Source organism: Leptosomus discolor, chromosome 1 (genome assembly GCF_034619465.1).
Source record: "Leptosomus discolor isolate bLepDis1 chromosome 1, bLepDis1.hap2, whole genome shotgun sequence".
Taxonomy (NCBI): domain Eukaryota; kingdom Metazoa; phylum Chordata; class Aves; order Leptosomiformes; family Leptosomidae; genus Leptosomus; species Leptosomus discolor.
Genome location: NC_141391.1, coordinates 190,157,244 through 190,179,743, shown reverse-complemented (window position 1 = coordinate 190,179,743; position 22,500 = coordinate 190,157,244). Strand labels below are relative to the sequence as shown.

The 22,500-nt window shown below is 36.6% G+C and overlaps 1 protein-coding gene across 13 annotated transcripts in view; it reads right to left on the bottom strand.

Moving 5' to 3' along the window:
• Positions 1-22,500, bottom strand: part of FOXP2 (forkhead box P2) — a 189,257-nt gene that overhangs the window by 4,808 nt on the left and 161,949 nt on the right. For all 13 annotated transcript variants that reach the window (XM_086472965.1, XM_086472995.1, XM_086472902.1 and 10 more), the window contains 2 exons: positions 22,156-22,225; positions 21,166-21,329 (listed from right to left, as the gene is read on the bottom strand). In XM_086472965.1, the coding sequence (XP_086329091.1) occupies positions 21,166-21,329; positions 22,156-22,225 (234 nt within the window). The remainder of the gene's footprint in view (positions 1-21,165; positions 21,330-22,155; positions 22,226-22,500) is intronic.

Genomic DNA, 22,500 nt, shown 5'->3' with positions numbered 1-22,500 from the left:
AATTGTGTGCCTTGAGATCTTAGGGGACCTTTGATAACATTGGGTTTTTTTACTTAGTATCTTTTTTCAAACATTTGTAAGTGTTAAAGAAAACTTATGAACTTCATTTAAGCTTCAAATTTCAGATATTTTCTTCAGAATTGGAAGCGACTAAGTTTCTGATTAAAGTCTACAATGTTTTTAATCATGATATAGTACCATATTATTCACTTCCAGATGCTGTAACACTATTATTACAATATTCTGTCCCCTATGTTGCTCCCAGTAAACTGGATTTTGTGCAGTGGTATACCGAGCACATTCCCCCATCTGGGGTGCCCCTCAAGGGTTCGTACTTGGACCAGTTCTGCAATTCTGTTTAATATTTTCATCAATGACACAGCCAGTGGGATTGAGTGCATTCTCAGTAAGTTTGCAGATGACATCAAGCTGTGTGATGCCACTGATTAGGCGGAGAGAAGGAAGGCCATCCACGGGGACCTTGACAGGCTTGAGGAGCAGATCCACATGAACCTCATGAAGCTCAATAAGTATGAGGTCCTGTACCCAATATCAGCAATCCCCAATATCAGTACAGGGTTGGGGATGAAGGGATTGAGAGCAGCCCTGCTGAGAAGGACCTGGGGATGCTAGTGGATAAAGAATTGGACATGAGCACTTGCCACCCAGAAAGCCAATCATATCCCCGGCTGCATAAAAGCAGCGTGGCCAGCAGGTAGAGGGGGGTGAGTCTCCCGCTCTACCCTGCTCTCATAAGATCCTGACCAGAGTACTGTATCCAGCCACGAGGTCCCCAGTACAAGACAGACATGGGCCTGTTTGTTAGGGTGGATCCAGGGAAGGGCCACAAAAATAGTCAAAGAGGGATGGAACACCTCTCCTATGAAGACAGGCTGAGAGAGTTGGGATTGTTCAGCCTGGAGAAGAGAAGGCTCTGGAGAGACTTATTGTGACCTTTCAATAATTAATGGAGACTTTTTACCAAGACCTGTAGGTACAGAACAATGTGCAACATTGTTAAACTTGAGAAGGGTAGGTTGAGATTGGACATAAGGAAGAAATCTTTTACAACGAGGGTGGGGAGACACTGGAACAAGTTGCGCAGAGAAGTTGTGGATGCCCCACCATTGGAAGTGTTTAATGTCAGGTTGGACCGGGCTTTCAGCAACCTAATTTAATGAAGGATATCCCTTCCCATGGCAGGTGGTTTGGACTAGATGATCTTTAAACACCCCTGCTATCCCAAAGCATTCTATGATTCATTGCTATGCTTTCCTTTCCATGCTTGAAAAATTCTGGCTACAGAAATTTTTGGTTTTTTAGCACAAGAGTTCCACTCCTTTAAGGGTGTTGTCCAGGTTGTTTTTATTACATTTCTGTGACTGGAGTCCAGCCACTGTAAAAACAGGGAGGATAACAAGAAACATCTATTAAAAATGCACTACACATTAGATACTAGTTCCTCTTGTGCTGTAATTTTTTAGTATTGAGGACCTATTTTGCAAGGACAGTTCAAAGATTATTTTGATGACTAATCTGTGGAAGAATTAATAGCTTAGAAGACTAATCAGGATACAAAATTTTCATTTTTGTCAACTATACTTTCTTCCAGATCAACAGTAAATCAAGACCAAAATTAAGCAGTTAGTTGTCCACGCAAAAATAAATTTCATAGGCTTTTCTGCCAGCAGCTTAAGCTCCTAGAAAACACTGCCATACACAAATACCTCTTTCTGGAAATGTAAGCACAAGGAGTAACACGCAGGCTCTTGAAACGAACATTTCTCTCAACTGTAGAGGCTGTTTTTTCAAAACAAAGGTTGAAAGGCAAACTTGAGGCATGTTGGTTAGAGATGTCAAAGATCTTTACGTATGTTCTGAGAATGAAGCAACTATACAAAATATATACAAAACCCAAAAACCTTCTTTTTTTTTCTTTTTCATAAGCAAAATAAGATTTAAACACTCATCTTTTAAATTGCTGAGTACATTCTTATATTGAAGTCTTTCAGCATAGTATGATATATCCCAAGATATTTATTCTACATAGAAAGCAAAATGCTCAGGTTGGTATTTGTATGTAGCTAATATGAAAATATGTATGTGTGCGAGTTTCAACAGACAGATATATTTAAATATATTTATTTGCAAAATTCTACACTACCATTTTATTATACAATGGGAGCAATGTACTGAGGACAAATTCCCATGTGAAGTGCTGAGTATTTAAACATAAATTCTGAAGAAATATTTATATATGCCATGTCTTTTTATTAATAACCATGCTATCGAAATAAATCCTAACAACAGGTCACAGCTTAGTGACTTCTGATCAAAACTTACTTATCTACTACATAATTGGAATCTGTATTTAATGAAGATTAGTATGGTTCCTTGATGGACCAATCCTGCATTCAGAACTAGTCAGTATTTTTTATTAATGACATAGAAGATAGAATAGAGACCATGGTTATTAACTTCACAGATGCCAACAAACTGGGAGGTAATGCAAGCAGATGGGTGAAGATGATGAGATTTCAAATATGTGGCAACTTGAGAGAATCCAGGTAGAGGTTTAGAAAAAACTATTACATGAAGAAAGGCTGAAAGAAGGATGTCTTGGGTTATAGAAAGAGCAACAGGTGAGATGCTGGAGTTAAAAATTAATACAGACAGTGAAGCACTGGATCAGGTTGCTTGGGGAGCGTTAAAGTCCCCAACCTTGGGGGCCTTTACGAAGAGGTTAGATACATATCTGTGGGAAGTTAGTTCAGCCACTGCTAACTCTTTGGTAGAATAAAGGGATGATGAAGTCATCTTTCAGCAAGTATTATTACCACATCATGTCCAAATGTCCTCATCAAAATGGCTGTCTCCTATTGAAGAAGTGCTGGCAAACTACACCTCTACCTGAGCTCAGGACTAACAATGCAGTTTAATAAACAGGAGGTGAGGAGATGCCTGCAGCAGCAGCAAAAATAAACATACTTATTTCCATGGATCACCTTCTTTATAATTAGTGGATCTACGGTTATAAAAGAAAATTTTCCTTGTACCCCAGCACTTTCAAAATGCAACTCTGTGAGACACCTTTGTAATATCAAAGAAGAATTCTAATAACTTGCAGAGCTGCCTGCTCATCTCAATACATTACTTCTTCATTGCTCATAGACCACAGAACATGAAGGTTCTCTGTCTCTGTCTGCCTCAAACATACACTCTTCCGCATGCTTTACATTGAGATTTTTCCCCCCACTGCTGCAACTGGCAAACTACAATTTCACGTTCTCATGTTCTCAAATGTATACTATAACCTTAAAGACATCGTTTATAACAATTATCTGGAACAACTGCCAGGTGCTGGGAGACAGGTAACAGTTGCTGGACACTTACAGAGGCCTCATGAAGACTTGTTTGCAGGCTTCTGGAGAAGAGCTTTGAGGCTTCAAAGCAAAAAGAAAGATAACAGGACAGGCAGCTGAGGGATAAATATATACTAGGAAGGAATGTACAAAGTAACTTCCAAATATTTAGAGATGAAGCCAAATTCCCAAAGCCTACAATAACTTATCTGATACAAGGTGAATGTGTCTTCTGACTTTTGCACAAAGATAAGCCTGATCCTGCCTTGGGAAAACTTGTTTAGTATAATAGCTACTAAAATCCTGCTAAAATCTAGGCAACAGCAACAAAACAAATGTTACATTCAACTTTTAAACACTAGAACGTGTGCTGTTGCTGACAAGAAAAAGAACCAGATCCTATAACCAAGTACATGATTTCTTAATTAAATTGAGTTGAGCTCGTGTCAACAAGGAGAAAAGATACCTGATACAAAATTCTCAATTATAGATAGCATGTTTTCTACAGAGGTTTCACGTCACATCAGCTTTAATGTAAGGGGATACCAAATCTAGCAAAACAGCAGTGAGAAAGCAGGACAACAAAATATAAATAATTACAATAAACAAGGTTTTGATTTGGTTAGTAGAAAGAGTACTCATTCCAGGCTTTGAATAGAAAATACAACTTTTTTTTTGAAAAAATACAAAGTAAGACAGAGCCTATTATAACCATCAGCACTGAGTTACTATAGAGACCCTTCCCTTCTTCCAAACCTGAGACTTAACAAAACTAAGTTTCCCTATATTTCTTTCATCCAATTCCATGGAAGGAAAAAAAGAAATAGTTCATTTCTCATTTGTGTAATTAAAAAAGAAAAAAAAAAATTAAATGTAGGGGGTTTAGTGTTTAATTCTGAAAGCCACTGGGGAAGTGCCACAACCCCTCCAGGACTCTCAGTGGAACAAATTCCATGGTTTAGATCTGGGTCCCCTAAACATTGTTGCCCATATCCAAAATCTTTCATGTTCTGCTAAAATCATTTATGGGAAACTGCTGTGGGATGTCATGATTGAGACAGATGCAGTCTCTTAGACAGGTAAGTCAATGTAATGACTGGCACTGAAAAGGCTTTTCTCTTGGCTTTGTATTGAAGAGGTGGTAGATGTTGAGAGAGTAAAGATGCCTAGGTCAACATGCTTACTGTGAACTTTGTAGTCAAGTGTACGGTTTGCAGCAAGTCATGTAATATTTTTTAGATCTTTCAGTGCATTTTTATTCCACACAGGGTTACAATAATCAGTCTAAAATCATGAAAGGGCGATTTTTTTTGCTGGGTTGCAGCTGGAAGTATTTTGTATTGCTATGGTGACTTAGGCACCTAGTAACACTAGGGAGTTTTTTACTTTGGTATTCAATGGCACAAAGGGCAGTAAATTAGATCATGTCTTCAAGTCCCTCCCAGGCCTATTTCCTATGAGACTTCAATTTTGATACTATTGACTCATTAGCTTTCCTAGTGACTTCATGTAGAAGTATATAAAGGTGAATTTTCTGCAACTAAGCTGAAGAAAGTTTTCGCAAAGGAATATTTGGGACCAATCAATTTCTATACCATATGTGGTATGACAATCTATGTTGATTATTTCTTTTAAGATTTTGTTTGCCTGTTAAAGAATGAAGATTTTTAAAAGTTAAATAAAAATAAATTAGGTGGCTCCCAAACAACTTGAACCATATCCCAAACCAAAAGATGTTCAGTTTGACCCGTTCTTCCTCACAATTCTGTACAGTCTTAAGCCCACAAACATTAAATCTTCGATACCAATTGGTTAGTCTGCAGATATTCTTCCAGCTGTACTATTTCTCCACTATCTTTACTTCCATGGCATTGATTATGCTTCAATATATGAAAAAAAAAACAAAACAGAACATGTTATATTTGTGCAACACAGTATCTTTTATAGAACTCCACATTTCCAGTATAACTTTTAATGTTATACACCTGCAACTTTTATTTACATTTTTACTTATTACTCACACTGCCCTCAATTCTTTCTTTCATGCTATAGGCATCCTGAACTACAAATGCAATTTTTATTCAGCTATAAAAAGTGTTCTGTGTATACTTTGGGAGAAGATATTAAAAAGAATTCTTCAAACTGTGGAAGTCAGAAAATTTTTGAGTCCAAGTCAACAAGGTAAGCTACTAAAGCACAAAGAATACTGTGGCCAAACGAATTCCTTACGTACATTTCTTATTTTAGTGTTTGAAGAAAATTTTTAATCTTTATCTTTATCTGGAATATCTCAGCTTTCTAAAGACTTCTCTGTGTTGACATCTAACTTTATATAAAATATTTTCCTAGTTTAACCTCTTTAAATACATATTATTTGCAACTTCTATTTCTGTCTGACCTAATATTTTTAAAGCTGTGACTTTTGTTACACTTTTCTACAAGAATATTTTTCACCAAATATTATTTGGTAAAATGATAATCACTATATCACACATCTAGTAATTGACCTGTTTGGTTTTTCCTATTTTTTTTTTTCCTAGTAGATTTGGACTAGTATTTCCTCAGGAAGAGCTGTATCTCATCTTGACAGTACAACTCTAGTGCTACAGGATATCCTATAGCAGTTTAAAAAGAAAAGCTCTCCTTTCCAATCCACTGTTTCAGATCTAGAATTTTATTTATGCTTTAGTAGGCAAATGGAGACAAATCCTCAAATCCTACAGTATTTTCAAGATTGCTAATTCTATTACTTTGTCTCTTTACAATTTCACACTATTACAAAAAGTTTATTATTTCTCTTCAGTAGAAGTGAACTGTTTATTGACGTGACTATGTACAGCCATTTAAGGAGATACTAATCCAAATATTGAGAAAGGGAAGAAAGATTATTAGACGAGTAATTAAATACAAATTCAGTAATGCTACAACTGTCACAGAATCCATTATTAATTTTCCTTGAACATCAGGAATCACTTCCCCCATGCATTTTTCACATATACCGAAGTGCTGAAGAAGTGCTATTATTTCTAGATAAAATAATGCCTATATGCAAATATCCAGCTTCAAGCAAAAAGGGAGGAAGATCCCATTGTAATATATCCTTGTCAGGTAGCTGAAGGTGTGCTACCTCATTTTACTAAGGAGAGAGTGAAGCTACGACATCACAAACCCCATCATTACCAACTGCACAAAACTGTTCTTGCAAACACAACTTTTCTTTTGTGATACCTTAAAAAGATGTAAACTCAGTTGTTGCTGTTTGTAAGATCCATGCCTTCAGTGAGTACCTGACATGACTTCGCTGGTATCTGTAAAACAAAATCCAGAGCATCTTTTCCTTGAGCTTGGCTGCTAAAAAGCTAGGTTGCTTCTGCTCACTCTCTCATTGTTTTGACTTTATGGAAACATACTCTAGAATCACAGGGTAATTCAGGTCAAAGGGGCCTCAGAGGATCTCTAGGTCAACCTCCTGCCCAAAGAAGGCATAGCTACAAGGTCAGACCAGGTTGCTCATGGTTCTACCTGGTTGGGTTGTAAAAAAGCTCTAAGGATATAGTCTATATCTTTGCATCTATATCTTTTTTACCTGTATCTTCTTTGGAAACTGACCCACTCACTGCCTGACTGTACTCATGAAGACAAGAGTTCTCTTTATACCCAGACTGAATCTCTCAATTTAACTTATTCCTACTGTCTCTCAGCCTGCCACCACAGTGAGGAGCCTGGCTCTGTCTTCTTGCTAATCTCCCTGTAGGTACTGAGGGTCAGGTCCCCTCAAAGCTGCCTTTTCTCCAAGCTGATCAAACTCAGATCCCTCAGCCTCTCCTCATAGGGCAATTGCTTCTGCTTCTGACTATTTTGGTAGGCTTTTGCTGAACTTGTTGCCGTTTATCGCTCTATTTTTTTTATACTTGAGGTACCAAAACTGGACACAGATCCAGGTGTGGTCTAATGAGTGCTGAGAAGCAGGGCGAATAATCATTTCCCTCAGTCTCTTGGCCCTCTGCTGTACTTAATACAGCCCAGGACACTATTGACCTTCTTAGCTGCCAGGGCACGCTGCTGGCTCATGCTCCGTTCACTCTCTGTAAATATCCCCAGGGCCTTCCCAGCAAAGCAGCTCCCCAGCCAGGCCATCCTAGTGTGCACCACTGCAAGGGGATCTTCTTTTCTTAGTGCAGGGCATGGCATTTCATAATGTTCCTCTTGGCTCAGTCCTTCAGCCCATACAGGTCCTCTGAATAGCTATGCTACCCTTATGCATATTGACTGTTCCTCCTAATTTGACGCCATCTGCAAACCTGATGAGAAAGAGGTCCATCCTCCAGGACACCAACAGAGATGTTAATCAGGACAGGTTCCAGCACAGTCATATGCCAAGAAAAACCAGAGAACACCCAGGTATTACAAATGGAGACCGGAGTAAAAGGCAAGAACAATTACTAATTGGATGTGAATATCTGGAATGAACATGGCAGAGGAAAGCTTTTCTGAGTGCATATGTATCTCTAACATCAGAGGGGAGGGGGACTGCAGGTAGATACCCATTGTTATCTGAAAATCTGAACTAAGCAAACACATAGGGCTATTTTAAAGACAAGTGTATGCCACAAGTTATATAAGGTGTCTGAAGAGGAGGTACAAAGGTTTAAGAAGGCAGTTTAATGCCAAAAAGTGGAAAAGGGAAGGAAAAAAGGAGGGGGCAAAAGGAGGGGGCAAAAGGAGGGGGCAAAAGGAGGGGGCAAAAGGAGGGGGGCAAAAGGAGGGGGGCAAAAGGAGGGGGGCAAAAGGAGGGGGGCAAAAGGAGGGGGGCAAAAGGAGGGGGGCAAAAGGAGGGGGGCAAAAGGAGGGGGGCAAAAGGAGGGGGGAAAAAGATAAAAAGGTTCCAGGTTTCACCATTAGCAATCTTGCTAATGTTGTAGACTACTAAGACTGTACAAATTTTCAAAGATCTAATAAAAAGATTTTAGATCTGGGAGAACTCCTTGTCTTATTTGGGAAAAAAAAAAAAAAAAAATTAACAAACTGAAGTTGAAAAATGGGCCTGTAAGCAGTCACAAGAAATATCAGATGGAGACTAAGAGTGATTAGGAGTGACTGAAGGCAGAATAAGAAATGAGTGAAAGCCAAAGACATGAAGACAAATGGTTTCCTAGGATAAAATCCAGATCTCATTTAAGTCAACGGCAAAATTCCTCTTGACTTCATTAGCACCATGATTTCACTTGTGAAGTTTATTCACAGCAGAAGATATAAGTGAAATACGCAATACAGCTGACAATGCTTGGGGAGAAGGGGGAATTAGCAAAGGTGACACACATAGTGAACCACGTATTTTTCTACTAGACAAATGGGGTGGAATAACAAATTCCATCGAGAAACTTCAAAAATCTAAGCCATACTAAAATTAGATGCAAAGATTTACCAGTAATAAAACTAGTTAGATGATGAAGGAAGAACAAAAGATCATTTCACAACAGGGAGGTAGGTTCACAGTGAGAATTCTTTAAGATCCTGCATTTTATGTCTATTCTGAATATAATTATGAATACCACAGAAGATGATATAAACAGAGGTAACAACACAATATATTTAGATTAGTCATATGTAAAGCTAACCGTGAAAAAAATAACACAGGTGACAATCCATGGCAGATCAATGTACTGTTGACAAATAAAAGAAGGAAAATAAACTACTCATATACATCTCTCTATTGTAACCACTTTGGAAATATGTTATTACGAATCCTTCAATGGTACCTCTGCTTAAGAAATCAAAAAGCAGCATATAGACTTACTAGGAGAGAATAATGACAGTGCAGTAACAATAAACACGATTATGTATTTATAGCAGGCCCTCATGTAAACTCCCATGTTCAATGTACTTGACTACCTTTTAGCTACTACTCACTCGTCTCAAAAATGAGAATCCAGAAAGCAGTAACTGAAGTGACCTATGCCATGATAAACATATCTGTAGGAAGAAACATTAAAAATTATAGGAGTACTTTGAATTGATTTAATTTAGCTGCCTCTGAAGTCAACATAAGAGGAGTAGCAGCTTGGAGATATGCGTAAAAGTAATGTACTAGAAATGGGGAAATTATGAAAATATAGGAAAAACTCAAATGTTCACCTTCACCTTACCCATACTTAAGGGTCACCCAATTTAATATGGCATATTTATGAGAATTTCATCACTACATATATCCCACTACTAATTTCTTCCAATAATGAAAAGGCACAGAGCTACTGCTAAAGAAAAGTTTTTTAAAGTCCTCAGTAAGTTACACAGCTAATGAGCTGTGTTTCTTTAGTTTATTAAATATTTATTATTATTAAAATATGTAAGTATTCAATAATTCTGAGATGTCATCTGCCATTACTCTACAGAAAAACATTTTAACAGATATTCAGCCTCTCACGGCAGAAGCCAGCCAGCCATTAATTCATGGACATAAGCAGCAAACCTCTTCTTTTTCCTTTCTACACCATAGGCACTTCCCAACTCAGGGATGATTTTGTGCTGCTTATCTACAAAATACACCAATACATTTATTCCTAAAGTGGCTGGAGATAGTGTTTGGTGCTTCTTGCCCTATCAGTTTGGCCCTGCCCAAGCACATCAAAACACAAACTGGTTCACTTTAAATTAGGGACAGCTAAAACTTGCAGCTTCTGTTCTAAGCAAAGTTTGAAAATGGACAGAATGAGAAGGAAAACTTGCAAAACAAGTTTTTGAAGAATTCCAGCTTTATAGTAATGAGCCTGAGTTGAAAAAATGTTTAAAAAAAAAAAAAACCCTACAAACCAACAGCTAAACATGTCCCTCTCTCTATTTTAGCTTTGTACAAAGACATGAGCATTTTACAGAGAAATTTCTCAAGAATAAATTGACAGATTTGTTGATACACACATGAAAATTTAATTTCCCTTTAACAACAACAATAAATATATTGTTGATTAAAAATGGGTAATGAGAACATACAAATTTTTTTCTTAGATTGTGAAACTGATAATTAAATCAACTAGGTCTTCATGAGGTGGGGTTTTTTTGGTTTATTTTCTTAAACTTGGCAAGAAAATGCCAAGACGATAAACAGGGATACTCTATCTGCATTGATATATTATCAACTATGAATGTTAATAAAACTTACTACCAAAAAATCAGATGAAATCTTTGAACTCTAGATAAAAAAATGATCTTTCTGGAAAACTGACATATTAACAACATATTTTCTTTAAAACTCAAATGACGCTCCAAACTCATGCACAATTAGCCCTTCTTACAGGATCAAAAGTTTTAGGAATCAAGTTCTGATTAAGAAGATGACATTAACACAGATTTTCTGATTCCAGTGACTCTAAGAAAAACTCCCACCCTTGACATCGGCTTGCTCCCTTTCGTGTATAAATAAATGTATTTCCTCTGTAACAGAATCACAAAAAAGTAAAAAAAATTACTAGAAATTAGCTTAGGGCACAGGCCTCTAAAGTCTTTCAGTCAGTCAACTGTATCTAGTTCAAACGTCAAAAGTTAACATGCTAAACAAAGAAAAGGATTAGGGAGAAAGAGCACAGAAGTTTTTAAGGTAAAAATTCAAAGGAAAATGACAAAATACTAGAGATTTGAGTGTCTGTGTATTCTGGGTTGAAGAACCACAGAAAAAGATTTTTTTCCAGATTTATCATAAGAATTGAAGACAATAGGGTTGGAAGTAACCTCAAGAGACCATATAGTCTCTTAATCCTGATCCCCTACCTCAAAGTAGGATCATTTATACCTAAACCACTTCTGACTACTTCTAATTTGTTCTTAGAAGACTCTAGTATCAGTGATTCCATTGTCTCTCTGTATTGGTACACATATCAGCACTTAATTGTCCTATAGTCAGAAAGGTTTTAATTTTTATTTTATATTTTATCCTAACTCTTCTTGCTGAAATACTAATCAATTATTTCTTGTCCCATTCCCCCTGGACAAGGACAAATTGGTTCTCTGCACAGCGTTCTGAAGACTGTCATCATTTCTCCACCCAGTTTCTTTCTCTTCTATAAAATTCTAGTATTTTTAGCCCTTCCTTAGTCTTCAGAAAAGGCCAATCAGAAGAACAGGGTGGAGGATAGAGCTTACTTTTACGTACAACATTCCTGTTAGGTATTCTTTCACAACCACATACTTTCGTCAACAATCAGTTGGTGACCTGCTACAACTTCTAGCATCTTAAGAATGAATGCATCCAGTCATCACCACCTCACATTTACATCAAAGATTGTTCTCGCATGTAAGTCTTCAAACTTGTTCTAACTTTTCTCAGAACACTTCACCAAACTGTTAACAACGTTAACAACATGCTTCCCATTTTTATGTTATTACATATTTAAGATTTAGATGTGAAAAGCAACATGTCTAAGAACATGTTATATCTCCATGGCCTCTGCAAGAAAACACAAATAACAGTCTGTCGGTAGACCAAGCTGATTAGAAGATAGCTGAGATATCACAGAGCCTAGGTTAACACAACCTGCCTCTTAACCGCGTACTTTGGCCTGTGCTTAATGCAGACTCCTACTTCACAGGGCAGTGTATTCCAGCTGAATGAAATGTATACAGTGCAATACATCGTTTGTTACTGTATCTGTAAATATCTAGCTACAAAATAATAAAAAAAAAAGTTTAAAATTGTAATTCCAGCAACTCTAGATGGATACAAAAGCATATTTCTTTCATGATGCCATGAATTACAGAGCATGCATAGTAACAGAATGCTACTTGATGGGTGCTCATCTCAAGGTATTTCATTGCTACCAGTCATACTCTACTTTTTGGTTTAATGTCCCTATAATGAGGTCTAACGCCAACTGGCATTGAGTCAAACACTTCTCTAAACAAAGCCAGATGCTATTCTAAATGGGGACAGCAGCGTAAGTAATACACAGCTTTCATTCAAACTACATCTGAAGATGCTTTTCAAAAATGAAACAATTCAATTACTACATAAAGACTGCAAGAGTTTGGGGTAGGGATTTGAAAATCCTTTTTGTTTTGCCTTTGTAGAGCACTTATCAGAACAGGGCTCCCAGTCCATCCTTGAATACTGGACTAAAAAAATAACCCATAGTAACAGAGATGAGGAAGAAACACATATATGACTACAATCGGAATGCGTCAAAAAACTGTTAACACCTGCACATGAAAATAAATCCAAACCACATAGTTTTGTGGAATGCCTACTAGAAAGGTAAGGAGAACGGACAGTCTGCTGTATCAGAAAGAGCCTGTTTGGTCTACCGAAATGAAGATTCCAAGTTCATAGCATGCTCTCCAGAACACATTTGAGAAACAGAAAAGGAAGAGTAAGAAAGACTACGTAAGCTAGAACATATATCAGTGAAACTAAATTGGAATATAGTTAGTCTGGAAATACGAATACGGCTTATAATCATCAAAGGAATGAAGTTCTGCAATAGCTTTCAAATTTGAGATGGACTATGATAATTTTAGGAGTGGAACTGTATGATATGGTTGCCCACAACATGACTCTTATTTCATGTGTTCTTAGAATAAAAGCTCAGAACATTTTTCAGCTGTGATGTCTGATAATGCGAGATTTGCAAGGAATGAAGAAAAGGAGGGGAAACATAAAGAAAAATAAAAATCAAGTCGGGGGAAGTCCCTAATTACCCAAGTACTACTATCACAGCATAATACTGCATCAAAGAAACATTTCCTCTTATCCATCTCAATCAGAAGCTTACAGAAGTCTTCGAAAAGGGTTCGTAAGAGGCCATGATCATACAACGGCTCTGCAACATCATTAAACCTCTTTTAACAGGTACAGTGGAACAAATGAGCTTGGTAAGTCTAGGTAAAGGAGGGAGACTACTGGATTTGTTAGTCCTAATTTAAGATACACATTTAATATTGTTGTTTAGTTGGAGAAAACCACCGGAATACCTGCAGTTATAACCCTAACAGAGACTACAATAGGGTCTGCACCACACATATGCACTCCCAGCACTGTTCTAAATCATAAGACTGCTGTCAGATGTCAAGAGCACATTTTCCCAACTGCACTTTGCCAGAAGACTGTGAACTGCTTTTGTATATGGACATCACCAGGTATAATCACATCTTTAGTCATCTTGAGATTTATTACTTTAATGTGACCTACACATGGGGTTTCACACGGAGATTAAATCTTTCTATAAATTCTTTTTTTAAAAAAAATGCATTGAAATTTTTAGTCTTTTAAAATGTGTAAAGTGCCAAGAGTTTTCTATAAAGTCTAAAAACTAAATAATAGTCAAATAATAGCACTTCCTCAGCATAATGTGCTATATTTTTCAATGAATCTTTGCTTGGATTTATGGTTCATAATTTAAACTATTGGTATAAACATTACCAATTCGACATAATTGTACCTTTTTACTTAACTGTTTACACAATACATAAATGTAAAAACACATTTTGGACACGTGTATTTACAAATAAATATCTAGAGACCACTTTCAAAAATTTTGGCTTATAATATTACAGTTACTCAAAATCCAAATGCAACCATCAAAAGTGGATAAAATTCATAACTGTATGTGCAGTTTTAAAAAGACACTGTTAATGGCACTATCATCTCAGCTTTTGCATTGTACAAAACCAGGAATCACCTATGAACTAAATTTAAGAGCTACACAACCGCATTGCAAAGAGACTTAGTTGCACAACTTCAAACACATTTTTAACATCTGCAACAATATTCAAGATCCTGCTTCTTCTTATACAGACCTGTTATGTGACAAGCATAAATATCTTGCCCATAGACTGAGAATTCATGACAACAGTACCAAAAAGTTTTCAGCAAGACAGCTTCCAAAAAGATTCTGCGAAACCCCACAGGAACCTACCAACTTCTACAAGCCATGCTATGGGGATCTGACACTTTTCAGCAGAAGGTACCGTATCTCTGGAGTGATCTTTTTGTCAAGAGCATTGGGAATGTACTGTTGAAGTGCAACAATTGGGGCTGGAATAATGTAAAGAAATAGCAACATGTAACATTTAAGCAGCTAAAGAGGAAATGATAAAGAAATGGAACATCAGTCTTGAAAGGTGAGAAATTTGATGAACACAAGCAAAACGTAGAGGACAAATGGACTGAAAAGTAATGCAAAACAAATAAAAAAAAAAATTGTAACTATTTAGGAAAATACTCAAGTGAAAAGTTGTATCAATCAGAATGGTGAAAATACTATTAATCAAAACATCACTGCTTACTTTTTCCATTAGTGCCCACACGTGAGGGGGTCTGTAAAAAGGTAGGGAGGCACAGCACAGTCATCACTCAAAAGTGTTTACTGTCGCATGATCCATATAATCAGTAAAGGCAAAAAAATGTTAATGGTTAAGAAAATAGTACGATAAAATGTTGGATTGCTGGACTTGCATGTCACTTTCAGATGTTTTGCAGCGCTAGGCAAAGCCAAAATCATTTCACTGTGTTTTTTCACAACAGACCTTCTTTCAATGGGAGCATGCTCAGACAAAAGCTGTAACCTTTAAGATCCTGTTTCCTAGCTGTTCCTCTTTTCGTATAAAAATAAAAATCAATTGTTGTCTCAAAGTCTCTTTGCCCATTATCTTCCTTATTGTAGATTTATGAATAAAAAATTGTGAAATTAAATTATATAGGCATTAAAATATCATGTGCTTAGGTGAAACATTTTTGATCAAGGATACCCAGAAATACTGCAATTGCTACCACGTTCATCTGCTCAATTACATGCTTCTCACCTGTTTAATAATGCTTGTTACATCCCTGTTAATTGATGTGTTTCAAGAGTTTATTTTCTTATACACTATGTATAAGTCTTATACAACGAACAAGAGACTTGGATCATAACAGTCTCCTAGACAGAACGAGCCTCCAAGGTAAATGCAAAGAGATCATGAAATGGGACAATGCAATGATAACAAAAAAAAAAAAAAAAAAAAAGGAAAGAGGAAAAGACAGGGGATTGGAACATTATGAAGTTAAAGAAACAAGGGAATGAAAGGGATTAAAACTGGAATGATAGGTAACCTACTGTAAGTGGTGTGAAAGCTTAACAGTGGGGGACTGGAATAATCAGATATGGGAACGACCTGACAATGGAATGCTTTCAAACTGAAGCACCTCAAAAGTAAATGATCTTAGAGCAGAATAATCATATTTGCCTCTGGGAATAAAATTTAAAGATAAAAAAGTTTGAAAAAAAAAAACCCCACCCAAGTTTGATGATTATGCAGATAGAAGTGCAGAGAGAAATGATCCAGTCAGGGCAAGAGTGGGAAACGTAAATGAGTAGGGTTTGGAACAACAGCAGAATACAAAGGAAAAGGTGACAAACCACAGATGATTGGAACACACTTTTTCACAGACAGAATGGAAGACTACACTGGATAAGCTTATTTTTCTAATTCGTGTCAGATTGACTCTTATTCTTGTTCGTTTGGACAAAAGTTATTCTTTCTCACAACAATCTAACACAACATTTTCTAGAAACAGCTTTAAAGATTATGGGATATATGTGTGTCTTGACACTTGGCTTCAAACAATTCCTGTCTTACAAAGTAGAGCACTACAATAGCTGAACACAAAGAGTCATATATGAGAATATATGAATACACTTTTTTAAGAAGTGACTCTTAAAAATTATTTTTTGTTTTCTATTTACTTTTTAAAAAAGCAATCAACAATTAAAATGCTAGGAATTAGAATTACATCCATTATCTCCAGGATTCTGGATTTCTTGCTAGCAACGAGATTATTTTCATAAATCAACTGAGTATCTAAGAGATTAGTTGCATTGTCCTTAGTCTACACTCTCATACAGCGTGAGCAAGGAGAAAACCATGATGACAGCCCCCTTCCACAAAATCTCATCAGTAGGAGATTTGCTTCCCCTATCTCCTTTGCTAACTCCTCCCACTCCTTATTAAATGACCTGCAGTGAGTTTTAACAGAATGGCATAACCACCCCATTGTTTCCTATGGCAAGACTACATTTTCTCAGCCTACAATTTTCTGAGTTTTCTAATGACCAATTTCTTTTTGTTTCCTCAAGTGCTAAGAACAGCTCTGCAAATTAACATTTTACCTTTTATCCACCAAGTTTATATAATGAAGTAAAATGGCATTTCGCATAACGCATTTGCCAAAATATGAACATGTGGACAAGAGACGCACTAAGTGTTCTGGTGATACAACACCCTGGTCTGTGCCAGCTGCAATAATCACTTAAGTGTAATCAACCTAGTAGAAATGCACAAACACCAGAAAAAGCTGAACTTGATTTCTATCCTTTATACTTCATCTCCAAGAGTAAGAGATCTCTTGAACACATAATAGAGAAAAGAAAAGTAATAGCATAAAGTTCATTCCATTATCATCCTGATGTTCAAGAATCTAAATTTATTGGCTCTGAAGGAACTGAATTTCAAATCCCTCCAAAACTCTTCAGCAGTATACTGCCTATGACATGCAGGTTAAAAAAAGGTGTGTTATCCCTAATGCACAAACTGTCATTATTGTCTTTATATATGATTCCATGTCTTAGTCAAAGTTGTTGTTTCTTCAGGGATGATAAAAGCTGTTCCAAAGTTTCTCACAACCAACTGCACTTGTATGGGTATTGTGGTTTCGGGTTTTTTTTTACCCCAGAAGTCTGCATTTACACTCCAAAGGTGTGTATTGTGGAGCTTCCATGGATTCATATAAATCCACGCACAGTTATGCAAGATTAGCAGCACCTATTTGTACATAAATAACGACTTTTTGTATATGAAATACCTTTTCTTGTGTTTGCCGCTTTGAAACCTGCTGCTTACCAGCTAAAACACAGAGTAATTTTGGAATAGCCCTTGTTCAAAAAATGAAGGAAGAATCGGTCTTAAGTATTGATTTAAATGAAAAGATAATTGTATGACACTGATTGTTTACAACTGATATTAGAGGAAATTGGAATTTTTACCAAAACATGTATGCCCACAGTAATTAACAGATTTTCTCAGCGAAGATTTATGTCAAGGAGCACTTAGTGCCCACATCAGCCTATGTGAATCGGATTAGAAGACCAATCAAAGACAGAAATTGGATTTAATACTGTCAAAACACAGAAAGTAAACGTAGGATGCGAGATCCCACTGGTGATATGCTGCATACTGGATCATGGAACCACCATCTTTCATCAGAGTGGGAATGAAAACTGGGACGCACGCAGCATAAAATTTCTGATGCTTTATGCAACAATTAATACAGGAGATATCCCAACTACCAGGCTGTTGTTACACTGATCACCTAAAACTTACTGCAGTATTTGTAACTGTTCAAGAAGTGTAATAAATGAGCAGACTATATATCATTACCCAAGGCAAAACCTGTAAATCTTTTAAAGTGCAACTGTCCTAAATACACTGGCTGGGATTCACTGCACTTAACAAGCATTTAAATGTTATACACTTACTCAAAGTTATATAGCTATCGTCTTTCTCTAGTCAATGAACAAGAGACTACTTTCTAAGTAAGCTTGTTCACCCACCTATGTTAGATACCTGTCCACAGATGGATGAGTTGATGACTAACTGCTCTTACTACTCTGTTTCGAAAACAAATGTGAAGTACCAGGTTCGAATCCAAAAACTGGAATAACTTCTCCACTTTCTGACACTGAGTAGCTAAGTATTACAATAACAGAAATCAACTTCTCTGATAATATTCTCATGCTCAAAGCACAGAAATACTGACTACTGTACACACAAACAGACAAATTTCATTGTGTTTATAAAAAGATAAATCTATGCTAAAAAAAGGAATATGAACATTCCAAAATAAGAAAGTTCTGCTATCGTATATTATCTGCTAAAACAATATTCAGTACAATTCTAACAAGCAAATGCCTAACTGAGATGCTTGGCTTTGACATTGTCACTGGGACTCTTACTGCATTTCTTGCTGATGGTCTAATACCAAACAGATGATTCACTCTGGAAGCTCGTCTAGAATGAATACTCTGCCCCTTCCCAACTGAATGCTTTGATCACTAAACTGCACTCAATGTTTTGCCTCTTTCCCTAGTACTACGCTCCATTGCCCCTGGCTACATGCCAGCTTCAAGATGTCAGGCAACGCAATTGCTCAGCATATTCCTGGTGTTGTGGCTAGTACACTTTCCTAGGAATCAGGAGATGCAGGTTTAATCTACTCGGAGATTAACAGAGCCACTGACTTTATAGGTGAGTGCAGTAATTATGACTCCCCAAGAACACTTCTCTAGGGGAGAAACATTCAGACTTCCTGGGTGAACCGTCTCAGGAAGCTACAAGTAAGTGGATGCTCGTGGCAGTAAAATATATTTTTAAAAAGAAAAATCCTGGGATTACGTAATCTGTGTAGGTAATGTAAAATTTGAAATTTCTCTTCACTGTTTGCCATATTCCTTACTTATTTTCCTTCTGTCATGCTTTCCCTATTTTCTTTTCTCATTTTCTTAAGTAACGCTCTTTAACAAACACGAGGGACCCTGGTCAATGTGCTCATGGAGGCAAGGAAGAGGCCTCTCTTCTTCCTTGGTCCCCTGCCTCCTGCACAAGCCTCTGCCTTCCTTGACTTTTCCTTGCAGATTGCGTTCATTCCCTTTTTCATATTCTCAGCTCCCTCAGCAAGAAAAAAGCAAAAATTTCACAAGTGAGCAGGTATCTAGTCATAGCCTGTATCTTTTGGATGACAGTTCATGGTCTCACAGAAGCCCAGTAATCTTGCAGTAAATTTGCTGAAAGGGATGAATGAGCATAAGCTCTTTCTCCAGAGGTATCTCAGTGCATTCTGTTGCTTCCACATATCAAGAACTGAGCAACACGTAGTCATAAGTTTCAAAAGAGTCACCACGTCAAGTCCCGAAACTGCCTGTTTTGACAAACGACATATCATAGAAACGAGAGAGAAGGCTGAATCTTGAGTTAGGTGTAAACTCAAGTTATTTGCCTTTTTTATAGGCAAGAATTCCTACAACATGCAGTATTTTAGCTATAAACACAGCTATAAATGTAGCCATATCTACATAATCATATGCACACGCATCTCAGTTTATCCAGCGGAATGGCAGACAGTACATAGAATATGTAAACAGATCTGCCAAACACTTAAAGAACAACTTTAATAGCAAGTGTCATTCTTTTCTGTAAAGTAGCTGTTTTTAACACACATGATCTAACTCTTGTTTGCTCTTTAAAGTTTTATTGTCTTGGCATTTTATACAGGAAGAGAGCATTAGCATACTCAGGAGAACTGCTAAAAGTAAAAGGCCTCAAGCTACCCACTGCATGGTTGATAGCATAAAGCATGGGATATAAAAACTTTTGTCTGATTGCTCACTTTACTTCTTTTAGAGTAGTGTTACTCTCAAGAGCATATATTCATGTTCTTTCTACTTCAAGTTTTATTACTTCTTTTGTATTATTTAATACATCTAAAGACACTTCCAAAAGACAAATTTTTCCATTTTGAAAAAGTAATGGTTTGGAACCTGATAAAATACATGAATGTTCACAGTGTATTATTTTCAAAGGCAAGTAGAATAAATGTGCAATAAAACAATTAAATGTGTGACGATAAACGTTTCTATGTGTTCATAGATACAGTAACACTCCAAACAAAAGAAGAAAAATTTGGCAAAATATTTCCCCTAAAAAAGGTCAGATCAAAATGGATTCTCCATACACCAGAGTGTAAGTAAAAAGGGAGTTTGGTCTCAATTACTGTTACTGATAAATATCCCACTCTAGAAATTAAAATGAACATTAAAAATGTGAAAGAGAAAATGGAATGAAAAAGTCAAATCAGATCAGCTATTTTAAACGCAGAAGAAAAAAAAAAGAGACTATAATTGTACATACACATTAAAAATCATTCTCCAGTAAACTTAATTTAAGTCTACTTAGATATCACACTGCTAATTATTATATAAATAACCTGGGAAACAATACCTCCAAGATACATGTTTTACTATTTAGTAAACAAGAAACTGCCACGTTTGACACCACTGATTAAGGCCAGGCATTTCTAAAGCTTCAGACACATTTCTGAAATCCACAATACATCAATTTTTAATACTTCCACTCTCTCAGCTCCATTAAAAAGATGGTAGGGGAAAGATTTTAGAGTAATTAATGATATAGTTAGCTGCTAAATATTAATAGGAATCGTAGTCTTGCATAAAATATAACATATAAACCTTGCCAATACAGACGCACCAGTAATTAAACTTGAATATGTAATTACACTGATTTATACGACAGGCAAAAAGTTACACTTTACTGGCTTCTATGTAAACTGTGGGCAACAGTTAAACTTTGCATTTTACGGTTTATATAAATGGGCAATATCTCCACTACAGTTCATAAATGGTTTAGAGACTCATAGTTAACGTTACAAGCAATTCCAACATGAACATTCTGACTACACCTTACAAACCAGGTTGTGAAAATGACCACAGAGATCAGCCTCCCATTTCATTCAATGTTCGCAGGCAAGTTGAAGAGGTTTTTAACAAAAAAAAAAAAGCTTACACCAATCTTACTACAAAGCAAATAAAGGCTCACCTATTTAAATGTTTGAATATAAATGTTTAGTTTCAAGCATATAGGTCCAGATGTTTCACTTACCATGTTTCAAAGGACTTCTGCGTAACATTGTATCTTACACTAAGGCTTTTTAGTACATTTTTTTCTTAGACTTAGACTCTTTTCTTAAAAGGAGGCTAACTGCACTTACATGTGAGGCTGAGGAGAGCAGCCCGGACTGCTGTTTCCATTACTGTCAATGTGATCCAGTGAACCATTGAGATCTTCATGGACTGCCTGCAGTAAGCCACTGGATGCGTTATTTATCAATCCTGGGTTACTAAGCAATGGTAAACTACTCTCTGCCAGTGCAGCCTAGCAAAATGAAGAGTAAAAATAAAGTTATTAGTCTATATATATACAAAACACTTCTAAATGTTCACACACGTATGAACGTGCACACACAAAGCAGCTCGTTTTGGGTAGTCGTAGAGGTGGTCAGAAGGATTTTGTGCATTTTTCAATTACCTTCACATTCTGAATGTAATAGTGTTTACTATTTCTCTTACATAAGTTTCATTATTTTCCTTTAATAACTATGTTCCGATATTCATAGCACTTCCTAGTTTTACATCATTTTTTGACTTTGAATTACACTTAACCCCTATGCCCTTCCACACAATGTATGGCTCCTTTATAATGCAGGCAGCTGCTATACTTTAAAAAATGACCAGAACTTAACTCAAAATAAAAAAAGTCCTGACATTTGCCTCTTCTGCATAAAAATTATACATTATAATTAAACTTTAAAGTTTTTGCCATGAGCACCATGTTCCCCAACACTATGATGTGAAATCATTTATGACAGCTTGGATAAATATTAATGCATATCCACATGCATTTGCAAAAGCTTCTATCAATCTAACATTTGCCAGCAAAACTGAGTGTTCCAGATTTTGCCACAGGGTGTCCTTCTTGCTTCTTCACATCAAAAGTAGCATGAATAAGAACTAGCACTTCTCGCAGTGCTAGGTAATACAACTTACTTGGATGATAAACCCAACTATTTAGAATGACCATCAGGTCCACATAAACATAAATATAGGTCACTCTATACCAAAGTAGAACAGGAAATTAAATATGTCACAGATAAGAACATAATTAATGTGTGCAAAGAAAGAAGAATTTAGTATTTTTTTACCTGCAAGCTTGCATTAAGAGCTGCTCCATAGCCTAAGCTGGTGGGTATGTTTTTCACTAACGTTGGGCTTCTGAAAATAAACGATTTTTCAAAGTTTAAAAAACAGGCAGACATCCTGGCTGGATCACTGGGTTAATGGATTGGTTTTTCAGCTCAGAAGACCAGAGTTTTATAAGGAAAAGTTAAACGAAGTTGGGGGTGAAGGGGCTAAACCCATTAGAACACAGTGATTTACTGGCATCAGAAAAACAAAAGTCTTGTAATTAGGCCCACGTGGAAATTTGCTCCGAGAGCAGGGCCGCAGTGACTCATAAATGTTCTGATCTCACTGAAAGAATTTGACAG